General features: G+C 40.7%; 1 protein-coding gene across 3 annotated transcripts in view; it reads left to right on the top strand.

Moving 5' to 3' along the window:
• The window catches only part of LOC129336695 (zinc finger protein 638-like), an 89,633-nt gene that overhangs the window by 51,145 nt on the left and 19,666 nt on the right, over positions 1-18,822 (top strand). For all 3 annotated transcript variants that reach the window (XM_054989983.1, XM_054989984.1, XM_054989985.1), the window contains 10 exons: positions 716-780; positions 892-944; positions 3,976-4,800; positions 8,771-8,820; positions 11,098-11,229; positions 11,396-11,524; positions 13,919-13,960; positions 14,900-15,040; positions 15,796-15,921; positions 16,974-17,023. In XM_054989983.1, coding sequence (XP_054845958.1) covers positions 716-780; positions 892-944; positions 3,976-4,800; positions 8,771-8,820; positions 11,098-11,229; positions 11,396-11,524; positions 13,919-13,960; positions 14,900-15,040; positions 15,796-15,921; positions 16,974-17,023 — 1,613 coding nt within the window. The remainder of the gene's footprint in view (positions 1-715; positions 781-891; positions 945-3,975; positions 4,801-8,770; positions 8,821-11,097; positions 11,230-11,395; positions 11,525-13,918; positions 13,961-14,899; positions 15,041-15,795; positions 15,922-16,973; positions 17,024-18,822) is intronic.

Raw genomic sequence — 18,822 nt, 5'->3', positions numbered from 1 at the left:
AGTATTTATGGACTGATCTATGAATTTCATGTGTTTTTATCAAGATGGGTAGCCAGGTTTGTCTGTAGCAGTAGGAAAAGAACAAGAGTCCAGTAGCACCTATAAGACTTAACAACATCTGTGGTAGGTTATGAGCTTTTGTGAGTCACAGCTCACTTTGTCAGATACAGCTGGAATGTGAGTCCATCTGCCCTTATATCTTAGTGAGTGTAGTGGTTTCAGATGCTGAATGACAGTAGCTGATGAATGACCATAGCAGGTGTAATTGGATCGGGTGAGCTGTGCAGAGGGCTAGTGCAGAGGGGTATGAAGAAGGGTAGTGCAGAGGGGTATGAAGAAGGGTAGTACTATTGTCATTCACATGGGCTATTGTTATTCGGCATCTGAAATCACTCCACTCTCCAAGATATAAAGCCAGACGGACTCGCAGTCTAGCTGTATCTGAAGAAGTGAGCAGTGGCTCACGAAAGCTCTTACCCTGCCACAAATTTTGTTAGCCTTATAGGTGCTACTGGACTCTTTGCTCTTTTTTGTGTGTTTTTATATTCTATTAGAAATCAGTTCTCACATACATTAAATGAAAGTTTGGTAGCTATTCAAATTCAGGGGCAGGGGTGTAAGGGTAGCTTTCTTTTTGCTTGATAAGGGTAGAAGGGCATGCTCAGCACAAACACAGTTATTGGGAGCAATCAAAAATGAAAGATTGTTTTTTCAGCTGCAGAAAAAAGGAAATGAGAAGCAAGCCGCGCAGAATATCAAAAAGCCTCCTCTGAACACAAAGTAAGTGTGAACATACTTTTTTTGTCTGTAGAAATTACATAAATCATACAGGTTGGAGATTTATTTTTAAGGTGTTCTAACCTATGTATGATGATCTTTTTTTTTTAATAGGAAAGATCAAATCAACCCTGCTGCTAAAATGCCCTCACCTATGACCTCTACTTGTGAGTTACAGTTGCTTTCTTTAGATAATTTCCTTCCCTTCCACAGCAGATTTGTAGTGTTGTGTTTCTTTTTCATCCTATGATGATTTCATCCATGTGAATGTGGGCACAGACATAAGATGAACTTATCTGGCTTCTCTTGATACAGTTTGTTTCATCAAGAAGAGAAATAGGTTTGGTATACTGGCAGAAAGGAATAAGTGTGAAAAAATAGAATAGGGAAAAAATAGAATGGGGAAAATCTGTCAGATTCTGTATAACACAGTTCAGATCTCCATACAACTGGATTCTGGTCATTATCCTCTTAGGTTGTTTTTTTTTTTAAATCAGTGGATCCTTATTCATATCTGTTGTCGGAATGGTTGGAGCCTATGCAGGGTTTTATTGTGTGTGTGGGGGGGTCTCTTCCGAGGAGCTCTTCAGCTCCACACCCCTTCTTCCTTCATCCCTGGAGTAGGCTAGAGCCTTAACTGGCTGCTATCGCTCTGGTTTGGAGGCTTCACAGGGAGGGCTCAAAGCACCCTCCTTGCCCCCTCCTTAGCCCACGAGAAAATACAACCGTGAACTAAAGCTAAAGAACTTACTCGGTTAGCAGAGGAAATGAGTTTGTCTTTAATCAGCAGGGGTTATTTGTAGCTTACATGAAATAGATTACCTTTTGATAAGAAGCTATATTTTTAAATGTATATTAAAGATTATTCATTGACTGAGCATTTTGAATATGTATTTCTTATACATTATATAGATAGATCCTTTGTAAAAAGATTGTTAGTTATCACCAATTCACAGTATGAATAGGGAATATTTTGATATACAGGGTTGACAGATTTTGTTTAGTTAGCATTCATGGTTGTATTTTCTCATGTGGATATAGTGCCGTGATTCTCTTTCTGCACACGCACCATACCTCACGTAACTTCCTCTTTGGTCACAGCATGCCCTGCCATATGGCCAAATATGAGGCATGAAGGACCCAGCCAAACAAACCAATTAATTTACCAAATTCTGTAACAGTTGCTTCAGTAAGCTGGATCTGGGAGACCCAGGTTTGACTCACCTCTCTTCCACGGGTGCTTGGCGAGTATTCTTGGGCTAGTCACACCCTTTCAGCCTAACCTACCTCACAGTGGGTCAGATGGAGCAGAGGAGATGTGGACTGTTTTAGGTCCTTACTGGAAAAAGAGATTGGGTATAAATGAATAGAATAAAATTTAAAAGAACAGTTATGAAAACAGAGAATTAATATAGGGTATATTACAGCCACTGAGGGCAAAACTCTCACAGAAAAAGGCAAACAGCAGGTAAACAGTAAAGTTCACTACTGCAGTGGTCTTACTTGATTCTTACCACTGCTTGAATACATCAACCCTTTCAGGTCATATTCACCCTCCACTTTGGTGTGAGGGACCAGAGTGCGGGACTCTAATCTGGAGAGCTGGGTTTGATTCCCCACTCCTCCACGTGAAGCCAGCTGGGTGACTTTGGGTCAGTCACAGCTCTCTCAGCCCCACCCACCTCACAGGGAGTTTTGTTGGGATAATAATGGCATACTTTGTAAACCGCTCTGAGTGGGCATTAAATTGTCCTGAAGGGCGGTATATAAATCAAATGTTGTTGTTGTTCATTGCAGCCCTGTTTCAAGGAGTGACCCTTCTTGCACAGGGTCTTATAGTCTCTCCTTCCTCAACATCACTTGGCTCCCTTCTCCGTTTTCCTGAGTCCACTCCTGAGGCTTGGAGAGTGCCTTGGAAAAGCAGGCCTGCAGGAGAATTGGCAGCAAGGCCTGAGTGTGTGCGAGAGGCTGTCTTGAATCCTGTAGGTCATTTCACTTCTCAGCATCAGGCTTAGAGTCAGGACAACGTGGAGAACCGAGTCCTACCATTTTGAGTTTCCCAGTGATTTATTCCACTTCCATATAAAAAAGTGGCATACTTCAGAAACATGCAAACGTTGCATAGGAAAACCTGCCTGTCATGGTGGATTAGTGTTCTGTATTGCAGGAGTGAAAGCTCACAGGGAGTATGGGAAGATTGTAGTTGGGAGTTCAAAGGACTCTGAAGCCAACTAAAAAAGGTTGGGTAAGTTGGAAGTTGCCTGCTTTTTTATTTTGTTTTACAATATGATCCAAATACTGTATGTGTGTGCCACTGACAATCCAGAGGAGGCTTTGCTTTTTAAGTTGAGTTCTTATAGGGAGGCCAAACAAGTATGTGGTGGTGGTCTTGTTCAGTTTTTAGTATCAAAAAGTATTGTCGGGTACTTTTCACTTTCAAATAATAACAACAACATTTGATTTATATGCTACCCTTCAGGACAATTTAATGCCACACTCAGAGCAGTTTACAAAGTATGTTATTATCCTCACAACAATCACCTTGTGAGGTGGATGGGGCTGAGAGCTGTGACTGATCGAAGGTCACCCAACTGGCTTCACGTGGAGGAGTGAGGAATCAAACCCAGTTCCCCAGATTACTGTCCTGCCACTCTTAACCACTACACAAAACTAGAACTGAATTTATGTTTTAAAGATGTTATAGAGACACAAATAGTGTTGACAGATTTTTCAGTGCTGTATTTTAATGTAAAATGAAAGTATTTCTGTATTATGGTTGTTGTGGGTTTTCCGGGCTGTATTGCCGTGGTCTTGGCATTGTAGTTCCTGACGTTTCGCCAGCAGCTGTGGCTGGCATCTTCAGAGGTGTAGCACCAAAAGACAGAGATCTCTCAGTGACACTGGTGCTACACCTCTGAGATCTCTGTCTTTTGGTGCTACACCTCTGAAGATGCCAGCCACAGCTTCTGGTGAAACGTCAGGAACTACAATGCCAAGACCACGGCAATACAGCCCGGAAAACCCACAACAACCATTGTTCTCCGGCTGTGAAAGCCTTCGACAATACATATTTCTGTATTCTGAGTGTATCTGGCTTTCTTCAGCTAATCTGACCATGGTCCCTCAGATATTCAAGTTACACAGAATTCATTTTAAGTTTCATTGTGTTGTATAAACAAGTGTTTTATTTAATCTTAGCAAAAACTAATGAGAAGAAGCCTGGAGAACCACAAAAGGTTGGAGAGATGAAGACAGCTGTGGAACAGAAGAAGGCAGAAAATCTGACAAAATCTAGGGTCACAAATGCATCTATGGAACAAAAGAAACCTGCAGATCCTAAGAAGTCTGAGGAGACCAAAAAAACATTAGTTACTAATAAGAGTGCAGACCCCAAGAAAACTACTGACTCTGGTAAGATTACAGACCCCAAGAAAATTGCTGACTCCAGCATGATCACTGGCCCCAAGAAACTGGTTGACTCTGGCACAATCATAGATCCCAAGAAAATGGCTGAATCCGGTACAGTTGCAGGCCCCAAGAAAACGGCTGAATCCGGTACAGTTGCAGGCCCCAAGAAAATGGCTGAATCCAGTACAATTGCAGGCCCCAAGAAAACGGCTGAATCCAGTACAATTGCAGGCCCCAAGAAAACAACTGACTCTGCTGTGGTTGCAGGCCCCAAGAAAACAGCTGATTCCAATACAATTGCAGGCCCCAAGAAAACGGCTGACTCCGGTATCATCGCAGGCCCCAAGAAAACAACTGACTCAGGTACGATCGCAGGCCCCAAGAAAACGGCTGACTCCGTTAAGATCACAGACCCCAAGAAAACAGCCGACTCCATTAAGATCACAGACCCCAAGAAAACGGCTGACTCTGGTAAGATTCCAGACCCCAAGAAAACAGCCGACTCCGTTAAGATCACAGACCCCAAGAAAACAGCCGACTCCGTTAAGATCACAGACCCCAAGAAAACGACTGACTCCAAGGCAAAAGAAACTAACAACCGTATAGATGTGCCAGGTACCTTTAGAGAAATATGAGTATAAAAGTGTTATTTTCATTTGAGTTTAATGACGATAAGTGGTTTTTTCCCAGAAACAAAATGATTGATTTAGGCTGACGTTTAGGCCCGTTCTGCAATGCACATGTTAAGCCGGTGGTTCTGGGTATTCACACTAATTGGTGCTGAATCATTTTGGAGTCCTTGCATTCTGCACTGCAGGACAGTGAAGCGATTTGGTATCTGCAGACATGTTAAAATGTGTCTGTTTGGAGCTGCCTTTTGTGGGGGCTGAGCCTGCAACCAATGTCACTTTAAAAAAAAATGTTACATGTGTTGTGACATTTCAGGGTTGGAACTCTGTGCCATCCCCCTCCCTGCCCCTGTATTTCCTGTTAAAATTAGAGTATGTGGAGAGCTGGGGAAAGAGGAAGTGGTTTCCACATCTCTTTGAGAGACGACAATGCAGTTAGGACCCTTCCCTCGTTTAAAAAATAAGAGGGAGTGTGTGGAGAGCAGGGGAGGGAGAGAGTGGTCTCCATTAGGTGGCCAATCAGTCAGCATCCAGGGAAAGGAAAGGGCGGGGGGGGGGGAAGCAGTTAGGGACTAAGAATTCCGCATACAGGTAGGACACATGAGCAGTGACTCTACAGTGATTTCTTTTTTTTTGAAAAATTTTTTATTGGGTTAGAGCATTATTATTTTTACATTACATTCAATTTTCCCCTAATTTTTCGTTTCTAACCCCCTCCCTTTCCCCCCCTTTTGTTGACTTCCAACAGCTTTCCCACCCTCTGTCCCTTTTCCCTTACTTCTATAAAATTCATCTGTCTAAAACAAATATACATTCTCCATTATATTAAGCAGTACATCTTTAACTCCTTTACTTATTATACACCCAAACCGTACGTCTTTAGATAACCAATTTATCCCATTTTCCAGTTTTGAATATTTCTATATATCATAAACCTATACATCGTAAACCATAAAAATTTCCCACATTTAAATCAAACAATTTGATTTATTCTCTATATATTACTCATTTCATCTTTTTATGGTAATTCTATCTAACTTATCACATAATCAATCAATTTAACTCTTCTATGCATTCAGTTTGGTGCATATAAATCTTATCAAAGAAAGAAAATATTGTTAGTTACTCAATCCTCATGTTTAAACCTTATCATTAATTATTCTCTATCAATATTCTATCACTTAATCTTTACATATCTATATATATCTCGATCAATTAATCTAACTGCTTATAAATTCACATTTCTCTTCCTCCCCCGGTAAAGTCACCCCTCTCTTTTATACTTTTATTATACTTCAGTAGTTCTCAAACTGCCACAGTTTTCCTCCCACCTCCCATTTCTTCTCCAGATATTGTTTCAGCTTCTCCCAGTCTGTGTTAAACTGCCCTGAGTCCAGATCTCTCAGTTTTCTTGTCATCTTGTCCATTTCAGCCATGTACAGCAATTTGTAGATCCAATCTTCAATAGTTGGCACTTCTTGTACTTTCCATTTCTGCGCATACAAAAGTCTAGCTGCTGCAGTCATATAAAATATCATCGTCCTATGATGGGCTGGAATTCCCTCCATTCCCAAGTTTAGCAGCAGGAGTTCTGGGTTCTTATTTATTTGAAACTGTAAAATTTCACTCATTTCTCTTATTATTTCCCCCCAGAACTGCCTAGCTACCTCACACGACCACCACATATGATAGAGGGAGCCCTCATGTTTCTTACATTTCCAGCATTTGTTAGATGTATTCAAATTCCCTAGCGCAATCTTCTTTGGTGTCATGTACCAACGATAGATCATTTTGAAAATGTTCTCTTTAATATTAATACATGTCGTTGTCTTCATTGTAGTTTTCCACAAGTATTCCCATGCCTCCATTGTTATTTCTTTATTAAAGTTTATAGCCCATTTCACCATCTGTGTTTTAACTATCTCATCCTCAGTATACCATTTCAACAGTACTTGATATACCTTGGATATTCTTTTCTTGTCTTCTTTAAGAAGGGTCTGCTCTAGTTCCGAGTTCTCTGTTCGTATGCCCCCTTTTGCAAAGTCCGAGTTGTATAAGTCTCTAATCTGTCTATACTGAAACCAATCATAGTTAGGTGATAGTTCCTCTTGCGTCTTTATTCTAAGTTTAGATACTTCAATCTTAGTTATTTCTTTGTACGTTAAACATTGTTGTTCATTATCCACAGCTCTCGGATCTATCACCTCATATGGAACCACCCACAAGGGGGTTCCTTCTTGTAGGTAAGTTCTGTACTTCTTCCAGATTGTATATAGACTTCTCCTTACAAAATGATGCAGGAACATCGAGTTGACCTTTACTTTGTCATGCCATAGGTATGCGTGCCATCCAAAAATTTTTTTATATCCCTCTAGGGCTAATAGTTTCTTATTCTTTAATGTCATCCAGTCTTTTAGCCAAACTAGGCAGATTGCATCATGGTAAAGTCTCAGATTGGGCAGTTGCATTCCGCCTCTCTCCTTTGCATCTTGTAGAACTTTTACTTTCACTCGAGGCTTCTTGCCTGCCCAAACAAAATCTGATATTTTCCTCTGCCATTTTTCAAATTGTTTAGAGTCTCTGATGATTGGTATTGTCTGTAACAAAAACATTACTCTTGGTAACACGTTCATCTTAACTGCTGCAATCCTGCCCAACCATGACAAATTCAGTCTATTCCACTTGATCAAGTCTCTCTCTATCTGAGTCCATAATTTTTCATAATTATTCTTGAACAAATCTATATTTTTTGCAGTCAGCTCAACTCCCAAATATTTCACTTTACTAGTTACTTCACAGTCCGTTGTTTCCATTAACAATTGTTGTTTCTGCTTAGTCATGTTTTTACATAGTATCTTTGACTTCTTTTTGTTAATGAAGAAACCTGCCAAATCACCAAACTCCTTGATCTTATCTATCACTTTTGGCATGTTCTCCAATGGATCTTCTACAATTAACATTATGTCATCTGCAAATGCTCTAACCTTGTATGAATAGTCCTTTATTTTTATTCCTCGTATTTCCTCATCTTGTCGTATTTGTATCATCAGAATCTCCAATACTAAAATGAACAACAATGGAGATAACGGGCAACCTTGTCTTGTTCCTTTACTAATCGTCAATTTCTTGGTCAATTCATCATTCACTACAATTGCTGCAGTCTGGTCTCTATAAATTTCATTAATTGCTCTGATGAATCTTTCTCCCAATTGTAGCTTTTCCATAGTGGCAAACAAAAAGTCCCAGTTTAAATTGTCAAACGCTTTTTCAGCGTCTACAAAGAAGAAACCAACCTCTTTATCACAACGCTTGTCATAGTATTCAATAGCATTGATCACTGTCCTTAAATTGTCTCTTATTTGTCTGTCCGGCAAAAAGCCTGCTTGTTCTTCCTCTATGACTTCCGAGAGCCACCCCTTCAGTCTCTCCGCCAATATCTTCGCAAAAATTTTGTAATCATTGTTAAGTAATGATATAGGCCTGTAATTTTTCACGTTAGTCAGATCTTGGCCCTCTTTTGGGATCAATAATATATTCGCTTCGCTCCAAGTGTCTGGAATTCTTTGATCCCTGAAAACTCCGTTCATCACCTCTTTTAGGAATGGTGCCAGTTCGTTGGCCATTGTCTTATAAAATTTAGCCGTAAGTCCATCTGGCCCTGGCGCCTTTCCTAGATTTGCGGATTGTATTGCCTTACTTATTTCTTCATCAGTTACTTCACTCTACAGTGATTTCAATGGAAAAAAGGTCAGGAAAAGGCTGGTTCTAGGTCTCACGCCTTCTTTCCTCATGTGGAAATCTGGAAATTGAGATAAGTAGAATGGAATCTGAATTGACATAAATTGACTGTGCAAAATGGGCCTTAAGCTTGCTAGTTGCAGATTTGGGACACTTAAGCTCTGAGGTTTTTATCCTAACTCTGTCTGCCCTTCTCCTTGCTTTTTTTTGAATTACAGGCACTGTGGAGGCCGTGCAGAGTACAGAAGCCGGTGACTCAGGCATTCAGGTAAATAAAATAATTTTAAATCTATATTCTGGGATTACAGCTCAAGGATAGTCTATCATTTAAGTGATACTCAAGTCATTTTTATAGAAATGAAACTTCCAACCCCTGTTAAATAGTGCTACCCCTAAAAAGCTTTAATTTGGGCTCAACCAGACGACTGGAGCCCCAGTGTGTTCTCCCCACACTGTTAGGTATGCATGGCCCTGATTCAGGTCAGGATTGTTAGTGGATGAGAAGATTTCTGTGCTCTTCCCAATCTTAAACAGCTCCAGGGAGCACCCATTTGCCATGTTGGAATGAGTATACACTGCCTAATTGGGGGTGGGGGACATAAAGGCTCCCTGGGGTTGTTTCCGATTGCGAAAATGCTGTTCGGGGGTAGCTTAGTCGCCCCCCCCCCCTCATCCTCACACTGCAGTCTTATCCAGATGAGGCTTCTGAGTGCCAGCTTTGTAGAGGAGGTTGTTATGTATTCTCAGAATTCCCTGTATCTCATCTTTTTTGAGGCTTTAGTCTTAGGAGTTTTGGATTAGCAATGCCTGCTGAGTTGGAACGTCTGGACTTCCTTTTTCCTATTCCCAGGACTTCTGCCACTGCCCCTTTTGCTACCACTTGACCACACTCCTTTCCTATAAACAGACTTCCTCAGTGCATGAAATAAATCATGTATAGAAATCTGATAGCCACATACGCCTGCTAGATTTATTTTGCCCAGTTTCTTGGTCATGGCTGAGGGCCTGGGAAAAATGGGGGGGACGTCTTTTTTTCTTGATTTAAAAAAAAATTCTGATGGAAGAATTGGAAAAATTGGGGGAACACTGGAAAGAAACTCCTATGAAATAGTTACTGTTTTAGAATAAGTAAAATGCTTCTTAAATGTAAGGTTTTCAGATTCAAAATGTGTAACATGAAAAATCAGGACTTAGTTTTTCCAGTGGAAAAATTAGGCAATTTGGGGTAGCACTGGAAAAAACTTAGGAAATATTGTTTCTTTTTGAGTGAGGAATACCTTCATTTCACCCATCCCAAATGTGTACAGCATGAAACAGGCTGAGGGACTTCTTCAGTTTTTCATTTGAAAAAATGTGAAATTTATGGGAGCACTTGGAGAAAAATGCTCCTTTACTGTGTAGATAACATACATTATTTTCAAGATTTGATTTTTTAAAATGTAAATAATTTGGGCAACAATTAATGTGTTATAATATGTTTAACAATAGCTGCTTTAGCACAGTGGTTAAGTAGTTCAGCTGTGAATCAGCACTCTACTGGTTTGAATCGCACTACTGCCATGAGCTTAGTAGAAGACCTTGGGTCAGCCCCAGCTCCCCAGCTGTATTGTGCGGATAATAATAAAACTGTTTTTATTCACAGCTCTGAGGGTATAGCTAATTTGTCCAGAAAGGCAGTTGTTATTGTTAGTAGTTATATACTATTGAAGAGTGCAGTATTTTATAAAGTTTAGCTTAATAACCAAGCATGCTAGTATTTCTACACATTGTGACTCTGTGAAAGAGAGCTTCTTTCCAAATAATGCACTTTCTTTTGTTTACAAAAGAGTTTGTTTTCTACCTTTGGCCTTTTTTTTTCCCCCTACTTCTGAGGTGACAAAAATTAAAGTTACATGTGTATGGCAGCATAGGTTTCAGTAGTTTGCAATTTTTCTTAAAGAAAATGAAGATATTTATACTTTCCATAAAGTATTCTGTACATTTGCCAAATAGTTAAAGTTTATATGCTGACTTAGTTATAAATAATGCAGTTTATGTTGTTAAATCAGTAAGGGAAGCTTTGGTTTGATAGGAAAGTGTGTATTGCATTTGTTTAAATTGTTCCCTAGAAAGTGTCCCCCCCCCTCCCCAGGGCCTCAAAATTTCCAGAAATATTAAATTTCAACCTACTACCTCTATGATATTGTGCGCTCATGAGAGAGATAAACCATACATTCTTCCAGCTCCTTATGACTCCCATGTGTCATTGTTGATGCTGTAAAAATTGCACCACAGATGATACTACTCTTTTGCATTTATAAGCCATATTACAGTACAAATCATTAGCGGTTCACAAATTAAAATAAATCCCTTCAGCATCCACAATATACAACTAGAACAAATCTTGGATGTAGTTTGTGGTGTACGTTGAAGATTTTCTTTTGGGTTGTAAGCTTGGGAGGCCTGTACCTTTCCTGGATGTGATGCTGGAATAATAGATATACAGTGATAATGCTTGATGTTCTGTGGGATTGGGACATTTGATACACCCTGTTTGCTGTTTCAGGAAGCAGAAGATACATGTGTGGTGGTGATTTCTAATCTGCCTGAGGCTGGGTTAACTCTGGATGAAATTTTCAACCTAACCAAGCCCTTTGGAGGAATGAAAGATGTTTTAATTCTTCCTTCACATAAAAAGGTATTTGAGCAATTCTTGTTGAGTGTTCCAGTAGGAAAAAGGAAATGATTGCTATTTCTTTGGTGTTGCTTAATGGTCTTAATAAAAATGAATCCGTGAGAACTCTGCATGTTGCTCTAGAGAACCTGGTTTTAAATTGTTTATGCATATTGCTTTTTTTCCAAAGGCATATATAGAAATAAGTCAAAAATCTGCAGACTCCTTGGTGAAATTTTATACCTGCTTTCCAATGTGGGTGGAAATGAACAAGTTGTGCATTAGTATGGCGTCTGAATTCAAAGATATAAAAGATGAGGTGAGTGAATGAAATAATTAAGAATAAATTTATTCTGTTTGAAGCTGCCTCTTCTGTTGTTGTATGGAAGTTGCCAGTTGAGGCCGGGATACTGGTAAGAATGGTTGAACATTGGTTCAGTGTAGTGAGTGGCCTAACCTAAAATATGCTGGCTAAGCTCATCAACAACACCTGCAAGCGGCTTCTGAGTCTCCAATGAATCGAAGGCCTGCCTCAGAGAGTCCCTATCTGTCCTCCCTAGTTGTTCTCACAGCTGTAAATGCTGATCAGCAGCTGGACCCTCATTGGCTCCTGAGAACCTGGTGATGCACTGAGCTCTAGAAAAGAGGGCTTCCCAGTACACACTAGGCAACCCTCCTTTATTTTTTCTACCTCTGCTGCCTCCATGCAAATTAGACACGGAGAGGGCCTACATTGTAGCAGATGGGTATGATGAATGATGCCAACCAGAGATGCTCAAAGGTAGTAAGCTCTTAGATTTTAGATGGGCAGTTTTTAGATAGCAGCCGTAAGGTTTTCTTGTTTCATGCCTGTTGCCTGTGTTTGAGTGTCTTATGCTTTGCAACACTCCTTAAGGCTAATAAAATATATTTTAATTAAGATGAGCCTGGAATTCACAGTTTGAATGTGGGTACACCCCAGAAAAAAAGCCAAGACCTTGGGAAGGTGGAGCTTCCAGTCTCACAAAGTAAAAGGGTGGCGCCTCCCCCCTACCTGCCTGACTGCTGTGTTCAGTGCCCAGAGTTAGGAGGGTTTGGAGCAGCTATCTCTATAGTTGTTCTCATGCAGATACTATAGATGTGACAATAAATTAGGATGGAGGTGTATTTGAAAGGTCTTTTGTGGATTTTCTGTTAAGATTTTTCTAATGAATTAAAAAAGGGTGTAGCCATCTGTTTGTGAAATTGGTAGCTCACTCCTGAGTACTGTAGAGTCATCTGGCTGTCAGCACAATTGCTGCTGCACTGATCTGTTATGTATGGACATTGTGCAGGGGGAAACAAGAATACGGGACTACTACAAGGTACAGATGGTACGCCAAGCATGCTGATGTCCATAGCAACCCAGGCAACTTCCACCAATCAGGCAATGGCAGCTAATGATGCCTCTGTGCATACACAGGTGTAGCCAATCACAGCCACCACCCCCTCCCGAACAGCCAGTGGTACGGGAGGGAAGACCCAGCAACAACGCAGCCCCAACAGAGTTATGTGTCCCAAGCGGCCCCCTCCCCAGCCCATAGGGGAAGGGAACCCATGCAGCAGATAGGATGCCCACCTCTGCCGCAGGGACGACCTGACTTGGCAGCGAAAGTGCTGCCCACACACAACCCTCCCTGTTTCATGCTGCACACACCCTTCCTCTGAAAAAGTAAAAACAAGAAGATAAAAAAAGACAGCAGCCCCCCCTTGAACTCACAGCCTTGTCTCCACACATACCCTACACCATCCTCCTAACCACTGGGCTAAGAGGGGAGGTTCAAAGGGGATATGCCAGGAAGCACTAGGCAACCTACTGAAGCACCAGCATCATCCCCCGGGCACATGGGGCCAAGCAGAGAATACTGCACAGGGAGGCGCAGCTCAGTGGGAAGGCACCAGGATCACATACCAGGGCTCCTGGTTTGATCTGCACATGGGAAGAAGTGGGAGGAGGGCAAAAGCTCTGTAGCTGATGTTTTGCTCCCACAAAGGGCAAAGGAGGAGGGCTTAGCCAAATGGGCCACCTCCAAGATGCAGTCATTTGGCCAGGATGCTGCTCCACAACCTACCCTCTACTACACTCTTAGCAGCAAGTTCCTTCCATCTGCCCCAGGTTCCGTGCCCTTGCACTGACTACCAAGCAGTGTGGCTTATCAAATACAGATAAAGCTGTAAGGTCCTCGATCCATTGAGTTATGGGAGATGGGCATTTGAGAGGGCTTTGTCTCTCCAGTATTGTAATTTTGGTTTTGCTGACTACCGTAAGGGCACAGAAAGTCTGTTTTCGCTGACCATCAGTTAGGTTTCGTGTTAAAGGCAGATAGTTTAAAACTACATGAACATCCTCAAAAATCAGTGGGTGTTCTAAGACAAAAGTAATATGAGTAATACTTCTTCCCAAAAGGTTGAATAACAGGATTTGTCCAAAGCATATGGAGAAATGAGGCATTCTGGAGTATCTTGTAGATATACCAGCATACATCTTCGTTGGCTCCCTAAGCATTTTTGACCACCCACCCTTAAGATTGTGCTGTTAGTTGTGTAAAATGGATTAGCTACCATGTTCAATCAAGGGAAGATTTTGTGCAATTTTTATTATCCATAAATATTGCTAATCCGTATATATTGTTAAAATAAATGTATAGGCAATGGCTCCAGTTAATTAACTGAATTGTTCTGGTCCTTTTTCTAGGAAGCTATATTTATAGCTATGATTAAAGACGCCAATCCAAAGGTAAGTAGGAGATATGGCCTCCTATATGTTGAGAGAGCACTTTGACCAAAAAAAGAAATGATATTAAGATTTTTTATTTTTATTTTGGTACTATCAAACAGTGAAAAGAAATATTTTCTCTTGTAGGATGGTTAAAGTGCTTCTTAAGGAACGTTGTTTTCAAATTTGTAAAGCAGAACTTTTCAAATTTGTAACACTCAAGACTTTTTCAGTTTTCTAATAAAAAAATGGAGCTATTTGTGGTAGCACTAAAAAAAAAAGCCTCCTATGAAATAGCTTCTTTTTTTGAGTGAGAAAAACTTTGTCTTACAAAATATTTCATTCATCCCAGATGTACTGCATGGAAAAGTCTGAGGATGTTCTATATTTTTCTAATCCAAAAATTGGGAAATTTGAGGGTGCCCTGGAAAAACAATCTTACCCTGTAGGCATATACAATATTTTAAAGAAGTTTTTGATTTAAATGTAAATAAGTACAAGTTTATATGCTGACTGAGTTTTATAAACCATGAATTTCATGTAGTTAAATCAGTAAAAAGTTTTGGTTTAATAGGAAAGTAATTGTAGCATATATTTCAATCCCCCCCCCCAAATTTCCATTCCCCCCCCTGGGGAACCCCACTTCTTCCCCATGGCTTCAAAATTTACAAAAAATTGACATCTCCACCTCATCTTGATTTTAAGAATAAAAAGAATATAATCACAGTAACTAGTAACAGTCCTGATGTTAGAATTGCTGAATTAATAGAGAGCTTAAAGGCTTCTGTATGTCTCAGCTAAAGAAGAGGAATGAGCAGCAGGGACCCTCACTACAGAGTGTTGCCAGTATCGGGGAGCTTTTGCAGAAGGGGAAATGCCTTCCAGGTGGTGGTGGTTAGTTAAGCTGTAAGCAAAAACGGGGGAGCTGCTGATCAACATGTGTACCTTTTCTTTGCTTAGGTGAACGTGGAAGCTCTTCATGCACAGTTTGTGCATCTTGGCAATCTGCCCGACGGAGGATACTCCGAACTTGAAATACTGTGTGTTGGGCTTCGATTTGGACGAGTGGATCACTATGTGGTGATAAGTAATAAGAACAAGGTGAACTTGAAATTCTTTTCTTGCAGAAAGACCTTGACACTTGATGTACCCTTTCCTAAACATCATAATGTGAATAACTGTTTTTATGCTATTGCTCTCACCTTCTGTGATCGTGTAGCAGCACACTTGCTTGGGGGATTGTGCACTCTACCTCTGTTGCAATAATATAGATTAAAGCACATTGTACTAATCAATACTAAGCTAATACTATCAGCTAATACATAGTACATACTTTTCAACTTTGCATGAACTGTCTGTGTGTGTTTTTTTAGTGTGTTAAGTAACCATAAAAGGTGTGCTTTTCATGTTTTGACAGCTGATTAAAAATAGTGAAAGCTTAGTTAAGACGCAGGCAAGAGAGCCTATTAGATCTCTTTTACGACTTTTGCGACTGATTTGCATCCACTTCCCCCCTCCTCTTACCACCTATATATCTCTGGCCAGTTTCTTCATACCCTCCGTGCATCTGATGAAGACAGCTGTGGTTCTCGAAAGTTTAAGCTACAATAAAGTTAGTTAGTCTTAAAGGTGCTACTGGACTCTGTACTATTTTGCTTGGGGGAGTGGGCATCAGCTCAGTGGAGATTTATTATGAACACTCAGTAGAAAAAGTTTTTTCTGTGTCTTAAAGAACAGCATCAAATTTCTAGGAAGCAATTGGGGGGGGGGGGTTTGTGAGTCCTTGTGGTTCTGGAAGTATTAAGTCCACAACTTATCCTTCTGTGCTGAACTTCTGCTTATTTTAAACTTTTAAGGCAATCCTTCAGTTGGATAGTGCTGAGTCGGCTGCATCCATGTGCCGCTTTCTAAAAAGATACCCTTACAGTTTGGGGGAGTCACAGTTGACTTTCTATCGATCTCCAAAGATTGAACCTTTGCAAGTAAGTGATCTTCCTCAGGTTTAAACTTTTCACTTTTTTTGCCTTTCAGAGTTAGGGCAGGGTATTCTGAAACATGACCTGAACTTTGGATATTAATGCTCCGTTTTTCTTGCTTTGGTCACGAATTTATCAAACTTCCATTGAGAAGTTTACAGCCCAACCTCATCTCCCTGACAAGACTGCAGGAAATAGAATTCTGCAAAGTAGAACTCGTGGGGCGCAAGTTCAGCGAGTGCTTCAGGGCTGATTTCATGAAATATGGGCTGCCTTGTGCCGCTCCGTTTATCTTCCCCCTCCTGTTCCCTATTCTGTTTTCTTGCACACAAAAAAATGGGGTTCAGAAAATGGCAAATGTTGCCGAAGCATTGATATATATCCAATTCTGATCCTGATGCCAGAGTGTGGATCCAAATATTAGCATTATTTATTTCATTATTTATTTCTTTAATTCTGTCTAGGAGGATGGGACCTAAAGAGGCTTACCTCTTTCTTCTCTCCTCCATTTAATCCTCCCCACAACCACCCTGTGTGGTTAGTCCAAGAGAGAGTGACTGACCCAAGGTCACCCAGTAGTAAGGACAAGTCAGTGGTTAGAGAGGATAGAGAGAGAGAGGCAGTAGCAATGTTGGGGGGAGGTATTGGCTTGGAGCGGCCCCTTCCCCTAATCATAGGAGCATCAGAAGGGAGGGAGGGTTGGAACAGAAACTGCTTTCTGTTCCATGCCTCTTGGCAAAGCCTGCTGAGGGGGTGGGGGGAGAGAGGTTGGGGGACAGGCTTTCCTCTCCACACTCACCCCCATCAGCAGATGGTCAACAGTTGTGGCAATAAGAGCCTTGAAGCAGGGAGCAAATGGCAAGTCTTTCGGCAGTAATCCTTTCCAGTCACCAGCTTGTTGCGGGGAAGGAGCAGAAGGCCATGGAGAGTATGAGGGAGGGAAGGGGAAGCAATGGAGGCATTTGGGTATTAGAAGTGGGAAATGGGGACGGGGGTGGAGGAGTATTTGTAATGCTATTCCTTGTGAATTGCTTCAAAGTTCGGATATTTTGTTGCAGCCTGAAGTCACAAAGAAGGAGGTGAAAAAACAAGAGCCAAGCAAAGAGAGGTATGATTTATTAATGTCTAAAGGTAAGGGTGTGCATGTGAGTGTGTGAGAGAGAAATTCATGATCAAAGTGTGCTAGTTATCCTCATTTTTTAAAAATTAAGTCCTGCGTGATGATCTCTTTACAGTGGTGATGAACTCGTTCAGCATCTTACACTTTGTCTTCTCCCTTTCTCTGTCCTTTTTTGGACTTGTCATGAAATAATAGCATCTGAGGGTATCAGTTGCTTGTTAAATGTATGTGGGGGGGGGCGGGGCATGTAGTCCACCTGTTTACTGTCTCTGGAACTTCTGCCCCTTTCTTCAGTGGGATTTGGGCTTGAACCATACATGTGCCTAATTCCAAAGACTGCCAAGAAAGGATCTGCTTGTATGCAGCAGGTCCCAAGTTCAGCCCCTGGTATTGCCAGTTAAAAGGACCAGGTAGTAGGTGATGAAAGACTCCTCCAGAGCTGCGGCCAGTCCCGGTAGATGATACTGGCATGGATGGATCGGTGGCCTGACTCGGTATAAGACAGCTTCATATGTATGTGTATTCCAATCAGAATGCTGCTGTTAAGCAATACCTTGTACATTTCAAGCCCATTAGTTCAAATGTCAGCTCTTTCCAAATCTTTCCAAACACCGGCTCACTGCCCTTTTCAGCTCTTGTGTGACTCAGTTTTCAAGCACCGTTCCAAATGGCACATGGCTGAGCTGAGAACTTGGCTATGACTGCCTAGTTGCTTGCTTGTAATAGAGTAAACTCCAGAAAACGGAGAAGACTTTTTACAATATATCAAGGTACACATTTTCTGTCTAATGCATGCTGGCAGTTATTAGGTAAACACAGAAAAACACCGTGTACACACAAAAAAATATGCTAAACCATAAAATGTATTAGTATGAATTCTATAAGCAATAACGGATGAATGCTGTTATTTAAGAAAAAATGCAAATATGAAGAAATACAATGTCTAATCATTGTCCTAGACCTCAGTCATACAGAGCAATATGTTACAATCACATAATCAAGATCATCAACCAAACAGAGCAGTTACAATGTGTTCCAATCACTGCATAAAAGGAGACGGAATAAATATGTACTGTAATGTAATGTAAACTTAACAAAAACTACAATGGTCCAATTAAAAGTATTAACAGGGAATGACTCTGCTGGCACAATATTAGGCAATGCTAATTGTCACTTAGGCAGTGCAACTGAAGTACTATAAATAAGGATGACCCATCCAGTTTAACTTGCTGTCAATGAATGACTTGACAAACAACTTAACAAGCATTTTGAGTAAAACCCATTTTCAGTAACCTTCTTCAGAAGATGTAAGCTTCAATATTCAGCAAAGCCATCCAAAAGGAACATTTCACATGTCGGTTTTTGCCTAATAGTACAAAAATGATAGAATAACAGAATGGCAAACCTAAAACGCCTTCCAAAAAGCCTTTAAAATGTTGCTATACTCACCAGTCATTGTCACAGCAAAGTCACCCCAAATGCAACATTATCATTGCAAGTTTTACCTATTAATACATAATAATAGAACAATAATAGAATATCACAGTTGCAAGCATGCAAACATCTTAAAATTAAAAATATTCCCATGCTCACCATTCTGTGTGTATCAGAAAACATCACATCTTCCAACACATCCAGCGTCTCTTTCCAGTCTGCATAAACTTACCCGGTCTCATCCCGTCATCAGATCGTTGTATGTCCATAATGGCTTGCAGCTGTGTGTTCTTGACAGATCATTTAGAGCTATAATACGACCATGCCAGTCAGTGCCCTAAAGTTCATTCACA

The sequence above is a fragment of the Eublepharis macularius genome, chromosome 10 (genome assembly GCF_028583425.1).
Source record: "Eublepharis macularius isolate TG4126 chromosome 10, MPM_Emac_v1.0, whole genome shotgun sequence".
Lineage (NCBI taxonomy): Eukaryota > Metazoa > Chordata > Lepidosauria > Squamata > Eublepharidae > Eublepharis > Eublepharis macularius.
Note: the sequence above shows the minus strand (reverse complement) of the source record. Positions and strands in the feature narration are given on the sequence as shown.